At 47.8% G+C, this 11,321-nt stretch overlaps 1 protein-coding gene across 1 annotated transcript in view; it reads left to right on the top strand.

The window, feature by feature from the left end:
- LOC117877370 (ras-related and estrogen-regulated growth inhibitor-like) overlaps positions 1–8,327 on the top strand; it is a 20,807-nt gene extending 12,480 nt beyond the window's left edge. The window contains exons 2-4 of the mRNA XM_034770445.1: positions 1,402–1,458; positions 4,767–4,840; positions 6,627–8,327. Of these exons, the coding sequence (XP_034626336.1) occupies positions 1,402–1,458; positions 4,767–4,840; positions 6,627–7,112 (617 nt within the window). The 3' untranslated portion in view covers positions 7,113–8,327. The remainder of the gene's footprint in view (positions 1–1,401; positions 1,459–4,766; positions 4,841–6,626) is intronic.
- The last annotated feature ends 2,994 nt before the right edge of the window (positions 8,328–11,321 follow it).

Genomic DNA, 11,321 nt, shown 5'->3' with positions numbered 1-11,321 from the left:
CTACGGGCTTTGGGCAGCCCCCATGCCTCCGGACCCTGCGCCGCCGGAGCCCGGGAGGGGAAGTGCCCGGCCGGGGGCGCAGGGTCCGGAGGCATAGGGGCTGCCAGAAGCCCAAGCGCTACCGGCTTCACGGTTTGCCGGGCAGCCTCCAGACCCTGCGCCCCCGGCTGGGTGCTTCCCCTCCCGGGCTCCAGCTGCGCTGGGGAAGCGCCGGCCGGGGTGCAGGGTCTGGGGGACTGCCCGGCAAACCGTGAAGCCGGTAGTGCTCGGGCAGCACTTTTTGCGTGGCTGGGAGTGGGAGGGAGGAGGGGGCGGAGTTAGGGCTGGGAAAGGGGTGGAGTTGGGGCGGGGCTGGGGCTGGGAAATGGGCGGGGCCAGGGCCCCGTGGAGGGTCCTCTTTTTTAATTGGTTAAATATGGTAACCCTAGTGTAAGTTAGGCCAGAATTTAGTCCATCTGTGTTGCTGTGTGGCTAGATACTTTCAATAGATTTTTAAGGCCAGAAAAGACTGTTATGATCATCCAATCTGACTTTCTGAATTGCACGAGCTATGGAATTATACCCAGGGACTCCTGCATTCAGCCCAGCAATCTGCGATTGAACTAGAGCATATCCTTTAGAAAGACATCTGACCTCTGCTCTGGGGATCTGTGTTTGTAAAGCGGCTCCTGTAGAAAAACTACTTTGGGCAATGCCGACCCAGTTCTCATCCACCACTCAGGAGAACAGACTGTTGGCTATATTGTGAACTTCTCTGTTGGAAGCAGCTAGGCTACCTCTTAGTTCTAGTTAGTTCCTCTGGTAATCAGGGTGCAGAGAGGCCCACTCAGGCTGTCTCTGCTCTTCTGTTCACACACTGGCAAGTCCCGACTTTGGATTTGGGCAGAGAACTGCTTGCTGGTCAATGTAAAGTTACCCTCAGATCCTTTCCAGTCTGTCTACTGTAAGTCTTACAGTTTTCAGCCTTCAAACTCCCAGCATACTGGAAGTAGGACTTGGCCAATCTGCCATTTAATATGCTCTCCCCTGCCCCATAGCTTTTCAGGTGGCAGCATTGCCAGGTGCGGGAGAGAGACTTCGTTTTCTATTTGTTTGTTACACAATGTTTACTGATGCTCGTGGTTACGCTTTGGAGTAGCTTCTTCAGAGATCCTGACTGGCTCACAACCTAGGTACTAGTATACCTGGTTGGGATCAAAAACCTCCTCCCACTGCCTGTACAGCGCCCAGCAGGACATGCCGCCATCAGCCTGTGCTCCGGATTGGAGGGTGTCCTCACTCCAGAGAGGAGCAAACTCATCAGAGCCCTCCTGTCTCAGTTAATCAGTGTTTTACTGAGTTTGCTTTGTTGATCACAACTGACTTTTAAGGGGGGGGTTGTTTTGTTTTTCTCCAATGCAGCTCTAACTGTGAGATTCATCACCAAGAGATTCATTGGGGATTATGACCCTACTCTAGGTAAGCAAGTATTTAATATTATTATTATTATTTATTTTATTATTATTTGTGTTACGGTGAGGCTGAGGGACTCCATCGCGCTAGATGCTGTACAAAGAATAGTAACTGCTCTATTAAATATAAGCTTAGTAATCCGGAAGCAGTTTGGCCTCAGGGTTGTTTTTTGGGAAGAGAGGCTTTCGGCGCACAGAGCCAAAAGGGCCGAGAGATTTCCAATGCCATCATATTTGGGTGTGTCCAATCTGAGCACCCTCCTTCTGAAAATCAGGCCCACTGAATGGTGTGTCAGGTTGGGCACCCAAAAACCACTAGTCACTGTAAATGTAGGTCATTATGCCTAGTCCATGTTATTCACTGGACAGTGTTTTCATGTGCAAGTGTGGGGTTTTTTGGTGGGTGGGGGGTGTCCTGGAAATTTCTCAGCCTTGCTGCATTTCATTGAAGAAATGGCTGATCCCTAGTGGAAAACTCAGATCAAACAACCCTGCTAATTCCCTGTCCGTCCTGTACTTTCTTGAGTTTGCTTCCCACATTTGTTAAGACTAGAGATGTTTAGTACAAAAGTAAATTTGTTTTCCTTTGGGAATTCCCCTCTGCCTGCTGCTTATTCCCTTGCTTGGAGTTGCTCTCTGTAACGTTACCAAATATTTAAACAGTGCCGTAAATATACCTGGTGCTGCGGAAAATGTGGCTGGTTCCCTGCCCCAATGAGCTTACAATCCAAATAAGACAGGAGAAACTGGGCAGGAGGGGGTCAGTGTACCTGAAAGTCTGAGACTTAGAGAAAGGAATAGGGGAGAAAGGGAAATGAGGAGGACTGGGAAGAACACCGGAACCTGGGGGGATTGGGAGCAGAGGTGTAAGTGGGGGGTGAGATTTAACAAAGCTTAAAGGTGAGGATGAAGTGGAGTTTTGTGCGGAACCAATGGAGGGATTCAGGGACAGGAGCAGGTGGGCTGGGAGGGAAGCTGGCTTTAGCAGCTGTGTGAACAGACTTGGGCAGCCAGAGGAAAAGGTTACAGTCACTGGGGCAGGGTCAAAGACTCAACAGTTGCGATGTCACAAACCAGAAAATGACACCAACAAATGGGAAATAATGCTCAGCCTTGATAGCACTTGACAGACATTAATTAACGTCCACAACACCCTGTCACAAGGTACGTAGGCAAGTATTATCCCAATGATGAATGGCAGAAGCAGGAATAGCATTCAAAGCCAAGCTTTTCAAAACTTGGCACCTAAAGGTAGACCCCTAAATCTGTAGTCTCACAAGTAAGAGCCTGATTTTCAAAAGTCCCAAGTATCCAGCAGCTCCCATGACACTTGTGTTCCTGAGTCCACCCTGTGATCCATCCACTGGACCATGCTGTCTCTTGGAATCAGAAGCAAGAAGATATAGACTCTGGAGGGGCAAATATCCTGTTTTCATACACCTATTTCTATTAATAAAGAATGGGGAAGAGAAATCCTGGAGATCTCTCTCTCTCTCCCTCCCTCTTCCCCTTCCCTCCCCCCCGAGTTGTTGCTAAGCAAGATGTTGTGGGATTTATTTCCTGGAGATATTAGTGAGGCTTTAAGCATTTCACTCCATATTTTATGTCGAAAAACCAGTACAGATACAAGCATCAGTGCAACTTTTATCTCTTGTTTAGAAAAGCAAGATCTCCTCCTATCCTATTTATGTGTAATATGAGCCGGAATGTAGGCAAGCTAGAGGGTGTGGATTAGCAGCGCCAGTGGGGCTGAACAGCAGTATTAAAATTAATTATTTTTAAAAATAACTTGAAAGGACTCTGATAGCTTTTAAGTCCCTCTTTGTTGGCAATGAAATCGCCCTCATTCTCTTCCTTTTGTTCCTAGCAGTCTGTAACCACTGATCACTGCTGTCTCTCCCACCCTTGCATTGCCAATGGCACAAAGTCTGCTGATGTGGCTTGGATTTTTTTCTTTACTTCCTTGTCTGTGTCCCTGGCTCAATGGCCTTGCATATGAGGCCAGGGCCACGTGTGGGGCTAGTTTGGGGCAGATGGGATCCATCTCCAGAGGACTTAGAAGCACCACAGGAATCTCACATGGATGGTTCAACTTTCCATTTGCTGAAAATGGAAAAAAATTCAGTGCAGATAGCTCTCCCACTGCGATCCCAAGCTGCACCAGTCCTTGCAGAAAAAATACCCAGAATGCAGCACACCAGGGAGCAGTGCCGGGAACTCTGGGACCCATACCCAGAAGGTGGCATATCACAACCAATACAAAACAGTGCCACTCTGGATGTAAGGCAAAACCTTCCAACAGTGCTGCGCTTACATTGTAGACAAACGCAATAGGAGTTAGATCAATTGGATTATATACACACACTGATATTACTCTCTAATGTAGTCAGGGCTTTTGGGGGCGAGGGCATTGACAGGTGGGCATAAAGGAATGAGATTTGAATGAGATGCTTCTGTGCTCCCATGGCTATTACTGAAGATACCTGTGTTTGTTGAATAAGAGCTTTTGTCCCTTAAGTGCCAGGGCTGCTTGATCCTGTAGTGGCATCACTGTCCTGTTTGTGTGGCATTACAGTTGGTTGTCACGGAATTAGCTGTGACAACAGAAATCTAGCCTTTTGACTTCCCCGCAGGACGAGGCGAAGGGTTGGGGGCAAAGGTGGGTTGGAAGAGAGAAAACAGTCTTTAAAACACAGATTTCTTTGACAAATAGGAAGAGGAGCTAGGAAAGTGTTGTCAAAACACATGCCACACAAACAGATTTATGTATAAAAAGATTGTACAGGATATGCAAGTCCCTTCCTCTGACCCAACACGCTCTGTTATCACCTTCTAGATCTCAGACAACAGAGGGTGAAGATGAACTAATAAGACTTGTCAGAACCTGCTTATGCTAAACTCCGGGGCGGTTTGGGCGTTTGATATGAGAACCATGTGTGGAAGGAAAGATGGCAGATTTTTGCACTGTTCACTTCTGTGTGTCATGTTTTCTTTACTGAGAAGGCTGCGCTCTGACAGTGTTTTCTTTAGGAGAGGTCCTGACCCTGTTCCCTTTTGAAGTCACTGGCAAAGTCCCCATTAGCTTCGGGGGCACCAAGAGTGGGCTCAGAGTCTGCCTGTTCAGTTTGGTGTGTCAAGCAGTTACTGTGTCATGGGCAGGCTGATGACTCTTTTCAGTGAGCAGAGAATTTCTGAGTCCCCCTTTTGTGTCATCTGTGCCTTCTCATTTAGCTCTTCACCTGACTGTGCGGAGTGGAATCCACTCATGCTCTGTGCAGGGATCAGGGAGTTCTCATGCATCTTTGTTTCCTACAGAAATGATTTATAGACACACGGCTGTCATCGATGGGGAGATGGTGCACTTTGAGATTCTCGACACAGCAGGACAGGTACGGTCACGGTCACCGCTTAATGGGCAATCGATGTCAGAAAATACTGACCAGAAATGGTCCCAAGGGTGGAGCATTGTCTTTTCAGTCGGTGGTGGTGGTGTTGGCCCCATGCGTGCGTTAGGACAGATGGATCGCAGCTGGGAATGTGCTGCAGCTGCCCTGAGAGGTAGTCGGTGCACATCTCTGTGTTACGAGACTTAACCAGTTAGTGTTGGCACTTGCTGGACGGTCACTTGAGCGGTCCCAGCAAAGGCCATCTGACTGCAGCAGACCAGGGTGGCAGGGAGGGGCACTGACTGGAACAGCGTAGGAAGCCAGCACCAGTGGAAGAAGAGATTTGAAAGCAGCACTTATGCCAGACAGAGATCCAGGACTCTCTCCCATGTGTGAAATATTGAATGGTGAGGCTGTGACTCCATCTTGGGGCATGGGAGAGGGATGCGCTGGGGGACTCCAGCTTTGCTTTTGTGCTTTCTGACCTCACCAGAACCCCTTGATGGGATTTCAGCCACATAATTCGTAGTTGCCCATTGATTCTCTTTTCTTTTTCTGCGTACAACACAGCCCCATTTTATCTGCAGTGTTTGGGAATACCCAATACCCACAGATGAAGAGAAGAGTGATCCCCTGTGCTGAGGGACACATAACCCCACTTTGGGTAGCCAGAGGCAGGCTACCTAAGACCAGCCTGTCTACATTTACCCAGATATACTTACTACTTTAACCCAACCTCCTGACCCCGTTGGGTATTGCTGCTGTTTTTAACAGCACACTGTAAATGTACATTGCACTTTACAGGACATATGAGAAGCCCCCGTCCCTGCCAGGCAACAGCTCAGCAGCAGCAGAGGTGAAGTTGAAAGGACAGAGAGGGGGGCCTGTGGCTGGCCAGTGGTGGAAGGCTGCTCTGAATACAGAGCAAAGGAAGGGGGGGGGGAGCCAGAGGGTGGGCAAAGGAGACCAAGGAGGCAGCAACACTAAGTGATTTTGAGGAGTGCAGAGAGGAAGAGGAAATAGCAGTGGAATTGTGGGTGGGAGTGAGATTATGCAGGACCTTGAAGGGGAGAACAAGGACCTTGAACTCGATGTGGTAAAAGGCAGGAAGCCAGTTCAGGGGCTGGGAAGAGGAAGGCGACGTGGTCAGAGCAGTGGGTGAGGAAGGTGGCTTGGGGCCTGACCCAAAGTCCCCAGACATGAAAGGGCGTCTTTCCAGTGACGTCAGTGGGCTTGGCTCAAGCCCTATAGCAGCAGTATTGTGACTAGACTAGGGAGGATGAAAACACAAGCCACACATAGAGCTTGAGGGACCATGTGGCTATGGAGCTAGAGTAAACGCAGGCACCGAGAACACACACAGACTCTTTGATTTGCTAACGGCTGTGGAGGGTTGTTTGCGAGAGGCATGTTGCATCGTGATCATGTTTAGTTATTTCCTGTTAAGATGCCCAGCGGCTTTCTGGTGTGGCTGCCTGTAAATTAATTATTACTGCACAATGGCCTGCTGCCAATCCGATGTCACAAGCTAAGCTGGGTCACATTGGGTCAGTGCTCAGATGGTCAGCCTCCAATGACCACTCTGCAAGAGGTGATGTTGGTGGCCCTTCGGCCTCGAATCAGCACTGATACCCCAGAATGGTATTACAGGGCACTGTGGAGTTTTACCATTGACCCCAGTGGGAGTGAAAGCAGGAGGTGGTCCAATGCTGGTAAAACATTTTGAGCTCATTGCATTAAAAAGCTGCCTCAGGTGGTGATGCTGTGATTTCTGTTCTCCCCTCCCTAGGAGGAAGACTCCTTGCAGATCGAGGAGAAGATCAAGTGGGGGGACGGCTTTGCCGTGGTGTACTCTGTGACTGACCGGTGCAGCTTCGATGAGGTCATGAGGCTGTGCTTCCTCATCAACCACATCCACTCGAGCCCCAAGCGGAGCGGCGGGAGTGACCAGCCGCCCGTGGTGATTGTTGGCAACAAGAAGGACCTGCAGTTTGACCGGATGGTGTCTTGTGAGGATGGCGAGAACCTCTCCAAAGCCCTGAAGCATCCTTTCTACGAGATCTCCACCAGGGACAGCTACGAAGAGACGGTGGTGGTGTTCAACACCCTGTATAATGAGCTGATGAGACAGGGGCACTTCTCCCCGGGCTCCTTCAAGAGGAGGGCCGTGTCTAAGCTGATGGAAAAGATTCCAAAGATGCAAGCCAACTCCACCCTAAACTCTGGCGGCCGGAGCCTCAGCTTCAACTCCTTCAGGGACTACATACCGGAGTGAGCCCCCACGTGGGCAGGGTGTGGGAGAGAACAGTGCCCCGGAGCAGCCTGGATTGGCAATGGACAGGCTGCAGGCTGCTCACCTTCCCAGTCTAGAGAGCGCTGTATGTCGCAAGGGTGGCTCCTTTCAGGCATCTGTATTCCAGGAAGGTCACAGTGCAGATCTGTGCTGGCTTCCTACAGGGAATTAGCAAGAGGTGTGTGGCCCAGTGGGGTTGGTGCATCAGCCATTCACCTGTAAAGCCCAGGGGCTTACTTCCTTGCTTAGATTCAGCAGTGAAAACTCATTTGGAAGGGTCTCCCTCCTCCTCCTCATCCCCATTCTGTGCACATCACAAACTGCCACCGAATTTAACACAATTGGCAGGCTCCGCTCAGGAGAGGCTTGGGGGCACTGCAGGCTAGGACTGAGGTGCAGACCTGTGTGGGTGCCCAGGCCATGGTTACCAGGGTCTGCTGTAGGGCAAAATCGAGATGCATTGGTAGAATTGGCAAGAAGCTTGCACAGCACATGCTGTCATTCTGCCTGGCTATTGATCTCTCTGTTCCATGAACACAATATCCATAACTTAGGCCAAATAGCGTACATTAGATTTGTCAAAGCAGGTCAGACCAAGGGTCCGGCCAGCTGTATCTGCTGTCTCTACCGATGGCCAACACTGGATGCTGTGGTTACGTACAGCTGTTCGTTTATGGATGCCACTAGCCATGAAAGTAGCCAGATCCCACTTCGGCAAACTTCTTCAAAGTGTTTCCAGCATTCCCTGCTCCCACCCCATTTCCCACACTCACTTAGGACCTAATTCTGCACCCATCAAAATCAATGGCAAAGTTCTCATTGACTGCAGTGGTGCAGAATGAAGCCCTTAGTGCTTGGAGGTCACACCATTGTGACCCCACCAGCTCAGTTTGACTCTCAAAGACTTGCATGCAAACACTCAGCACTGAATGTTTCCCTCCACCTGCAGCCTGCTCCCTTCAGCATGCCACACAGATCCTCTGAGTGACTACTTTGGTGGGCATGGGGAGCCTACTGACACAGAGATCATGTGGCCGTATAGAGGAAAGAGCCTTATTTCTGACTGTCATAAATGTCTTAGATCAGGGGTCGGCAATCTTTCAGAAGTGCTGTGCCGAGTCTTCATTTATTCACTCTAATTTAAGGTTTCGCGTGCCAGTAATACATTTTAACATTTTTAGAAGATCTCTTTCTATAAGTCTTTAATATATAACTAAACTATTGTTGTATGTAAAGTAAACAAGGATTTTAAAACGTTTAAGAAGCTTCATTTAAAATTAAATTAAAATGCAGTGCCCCTCGGACCAGTGGCCAGGACCTGGGCAGTGTGAGTGCCACTGAAAATCAGCTCACGTGCCGCCTTCGGCACACGTGCCATAGGTTGCCTACCCCTGTCTTAGATGTATGTCTCTAGCTCGGATGATGGAGAAACGATCAAAGGACCTTGTTTTCCCTCTTACAGCTCTCTAGACTTTTTATTCATTTTTTTTTACTCTGAGGAAAAAAATCAAGTGAGAAAAGAAAAACAAAGTCTGTGTGAAAAGTGCCAGCCCCCAAATGGATTCAAAATTTAAAGGGGTGCCATCAGTTTGAAATTGAGTTGATTTCAAAATAGGAGTTAAAAGCAGTTTGGTGCCCTACCCTTGCCTACCCGGAGCTCTCCTTGCCAATCTGTGTGGTTTTTCAATCCTATTTCTATGGTAGTGTTTACAATTTTTGTCTTTCTCGTGGCTGTCTGAAAGAGTCACAGAAACCGGGGAAACTGACTAGCAGCTATACAGGAAATCAGTGAAACAGACTATGCACAAAGTGAAATAACCTGAGAAGACCAACACTTTCCTGGAATCTTTTTCACATGGGAGTGTTCTTAGGTGTCATTTGTAACAATAATAAGGGACAACTTTGAGACAGAAATGGGATTTTCAAGTTGGCAATATCACTGTGAGAGTTGCATGATGGGAATCCAGCCGTCGCTCTCCATAGGGCTGGGGGCAAGGCATTCTGATAGTAAGGGGTGTGTGTGTGTGTGTGTGTGCTAGAAAGACAGACAAAAGGAGACTTAATGGCTCAGGGGATTGGAGCCCTTTTAGGATGTTGGTGTGACGTTCCCCTACCCGCCCCCAAGCTGTGATGGGTAGTAACCAAAAGTTTCCATTTGATTATGAGAGGAAGGATGGTCTAGTGGTTAGGGTGCTTGCCTAGTAGACCTAGGTTCAATGCTCTGCTCTGCTACAGACTGTGTGACTTTAAGCAAAAAGCTTAATCTCTCTGTGCCTCAGTGTCCCACCTGTGAAATGGGAATAATAGCACTTCCCTACCTCGCAGGGGTGATTTGAGGATGTTAAAGATGGTGAGATGCTCCTATGCCCCAGTAATGGGGGCCATATAAGTAGATAGATTTGATATATAAAATAGATTTGCTGGCTGTTCAGTGGCCTGTTTGAGTTGTTGCAATCCCAATGTTACCGACTAATTACTAGTGACACCTCGACTATAGAAAGTGAATATTCTCTCTGCTTTATTTTTCTGCATTTAAACTATAGCCGTCTCCTTTCCTGTCTGTCAGGCACTGACCGTGCAGCTTGTACTACAGAGAAATGTTTAAATGTAAAAGAGAAAACCGCTTACAGTGGCACTGTATTAAAAATATGCCTATTAATCCCAGGTTTTGTGAAACCATTTTTGGTTTAAACTACTTGAGAGAGTGTCCTTTTAAATAGCACAGTAAATAACATCTTAGGCCAGGAAAGGCAAAGCTTTCAGATTTTGCTGTCCCACTTCAGCCTAAAAGAACCAGGCACATTTTAATGTGGGTCGGGTGGGTTGTGTTGGTTGCTGCACTCTTTGCTGAATCTCTGCATCTTGTGTTCTTTGTCTCACTTTGGGTCCTCCATCTCCTAGGGGAGGGGTATACAGGCTTCTTGCACATTCCTAATGAATCTAGCATTTGATTTAAATTTCCATATCACTTCTGATGAACAGAATATTTGTACAGGATCTGCAACTAATGTTCCAGACCTAGGCCTGTTAAGGGACTCCGTCAATCCAAGAGGATTTTTCATTTTAAGCATCATCTGTTCCCTGCTGAATTTTCTTAGAAGCCAGTATGTGTGTACTCTCCTCTACTGCCAGTCTCTGTAGAATGCATTTGAGTTACTGCGCATCGCAAATCAAGGAGACTGCATTTCCAGTGAGACCCCTACTGAAACCTGTGCTAACAATCACCTGGTAACCACACTCATCGATCCTAGGAGCCAGTGAAATATTAATCTCTGTGGGGATTACTCCATCTTAATGGCATTGCTTTATAGCGTGGTTGAACAGTGAACAGAACACTAGACATCCAGTGGAAGAGGTTTCAGTGTATATGAGGAAGACCAAACATCTGGGCTGGTAATTCTAAATGTGGATTAAATGGAGCAGAGAGAGGAATCTGGTGATGCACAGAAGAACTGATTCTTTGTCTAGTTATTAATTGTCCCATCTTTGTAAAAGGTACCAGTTCAGACATGCTCACCAGGGAGTGAAATCTGCTGTTGGGGGCTGGGTGGAGAGATCTCTCTGGTCCCTGCCATGATGTATAGAATTTTTGTATCCTACTGACAAAACGGTTGTCTTCATGAACAAATGCCTCATTAGGGAGCAGACAGCCATCGACACGTGCTTGGCTTCCAGCTAGCAATATCTCTTCCAGTGTCTTCACACATGAGGGCTTTCAAAACATATTCCTGGCTTTCTAAATCATAGAAATTAGAGATTTGAGTCCCCTTCTTTCTATCCCCCCTACGAGTATAGGACTGTTCCTTCCAGAATATAGCTTTGCTACGTGTGATGGATTTGCTAAAGATCTGTGATGTAAATAACATGATTTGCATTTCTCTCAAAGAAATAACCCTAGTCGACTGTTGAACTGTACACTAGCTGCATTCTGTTTTAATAAAACTCAACTTGAACACCTGTGTCTGGTTTGCTGGGTAAAGCTTTGGCCTTTGACAGCCTGGGTTGTTACCAGATGTGCCCATTCCTTTGGGGTATGCTCATTTATTCGGGTTACTCCTCTGGGGAAGGGGGTTCTGTAATCCTGTCAATGTACTGCTTGTGTCACTTGTGTTTACATATGGAGCTCTACTTCTCCCTTCTGCAAGTCCCCTCCCAATGGAGCTATCCTGCAGGACCTAGGGTCCCTAGGGT

This window comes from Trachemys scripta, chromosome 4 (genome assembly GCF_013100865.1).
Source record: "Trachemys scripta elegans isolate TJP31775 chromosome 4, CAS_Tse_1.0, whole genome shotgun sequence".
NCBI lineage: Eukaryota > Metazoa > Chordata > Testudines > Emydidae > Trachemys > Trachemys scripta.
The sequence above is the reverse complement of the archived record's forward strand: the minus strand, read 5'-3'. Positions and strand labels throughout refer to the sequence as shown.